The sequence below is a fragment of the Octopus bimaculoides genome, chromosome 23 (assembly GCF_001194135.2).
Source record: "Octopus bimaculoides isolate UCB-OBI-ISO-001 chromosome 23, ASM119413v2, whole genome shotgun sequence".
Classification (NCBI taxonomy): Eukaryota; Metazoa; Mollusca; class Cephalopoda; order Octopoda; family Octopodidae; genus Octopus; species Octopus bimaculoides.
In genome coordinates, this window is record NC_069003.1 from 35,389,723 (window position 1) to 35,391,273 (window position 1,551).

Below are 1,551 nucleotides of genomic sequence, written 5' to 3' on the forward strand. Positions count from 1 at the left end.
TATATATATATGTGTGTGTGTGTGTGTGTGTGTGTGTGTGTGTATGTTTGTATGTATACATATATGTGTATGTATAAAATGTGTGTGTATGTGTTACTTAAGGTTGTGGCTTGTATTGTCATGTGTGTTTATGAATGTTACTGTTGTTCCTGTTGTAACAATTATAAATATAATTATTATCTTTATGACCATCGCCATCATCATCATTAATATTTTATACATCATCATCATCATCATCATTCGTATTATTTATATTCTTTATTAATTGACATATAGTAATTATCTACCATGGTCATTATTATTATTATTATTATTATTATTATTATTATGATTATCCTTTGGCTCCAATTATTTTTTATCATTACAGGATTATAAATATTATTAATATTATTATGGTTAATATTATTATTGTAATTGTATTTCGTACTCACCCGAAGATCGGCACGAGAGGCAACAGGTATAAGGCGAACAGATTCATCTTCCATGCTGGGAAAGAGAGTGTTTTACTCTGTTTGTATGTGTGTGTGTATGTGTGTGCTGGCTGCAGTTGCCTGTATATTTATTGGTATGTGTGTGTGTGTGTGTTAGAAAGGGAATCGTGAAGAAGACGAAGATAAAACGTAAGAGAGAGGAAGAACTAGACCAAGACGTTAACAAAAGAATATCAGGGGAAAGAACCCGCCCCCGTCTGAAGACAACAAAAACAAAACGAGTCGGGAGAACCCGTGTACACACACACACACACACACACACACACACACACATATATATATATTATATACATACATGAAAATGTATACATACATATGCCTATATAATATATATATATATAGACATATACACACATATATAAATATATATATATATATATACATATACAAACATATATATATATATATATATGTATATATATATGTGTGTATTTATACATATGTATATATACGTGTATATATTTGTATGTTTATATGTATACGTACAAACACACACACACACACTCACACACACACACACATACTGGTGTGTATAAAGGGTGTTTGATCGGCTCTGGACGTCCGGGATTCTCTCCTATTTCCAATTCTCTCTAACTTCCACACTCACCTCTGCATCCATAACCACTTACACACACACACACACACACACACACACACACACATACACACACACACACACAATTCGTGCATGTACTTGTATGTGTTACTGTACTTTTCTTTCTGTCCTTTTCCAGTTTCTCTCTCGTTATCCTTTGTACTTTCTTCATCTCTTCCTTCCCTCTCTCACCATGTATCATCATTTCTCTCTCTCTCTCTCTCTCTCTCTCTCTCTCTCTCTCTCTCTCTCTCGTCACCACATTCTCCCATCCTATCCTTGTTTTCCTCATCTTTTCTCTCTTTCCCTTTCTCTTTCTGTCTCTCTCACCTTTCTCCCTCCCCCCTCTCACTCACACCCATTTGAGCTCCTAAAAATTCCAGAGGTGTCGCTTGATAGTAGGGAGGGTGTATGCCTGCCAGAGAGGTTTTCTTAGCCCTGCCCCTGTGTATGTGGACGGGTCAC

General features: G+C 35.6%; 1 protein-coding gene across 2 annotated transcripts in view; it reads right to left on the reverse strand.

Annotated features, from left to right (window-relative positions):
• LOC106878304 (protein Wnt-10b) overlaps positions 1-1,551 on the reverse strand; it is a 68,083-nt gene that overhangs the window by 30,363 nt on the left and 36,169 nt on the right. The window contains exon 1 of one of the 2 annotated variants that reach the window (XM_014927489.2): positions 432-632. The exons of the other annotated variant lie outside the window; for it this stretch is intronic. Coding sequence (XP_014782975.1) covers positions 432-478 — 47 coding nt within the window. The 5' untranslated portion in view covers positions 479-632. Of the gene's footprint in view, positions 1-431; positions 633-1,551 lie in introns of those variants that run through there. 2 annotated transcript variants of the gene reach the window in all.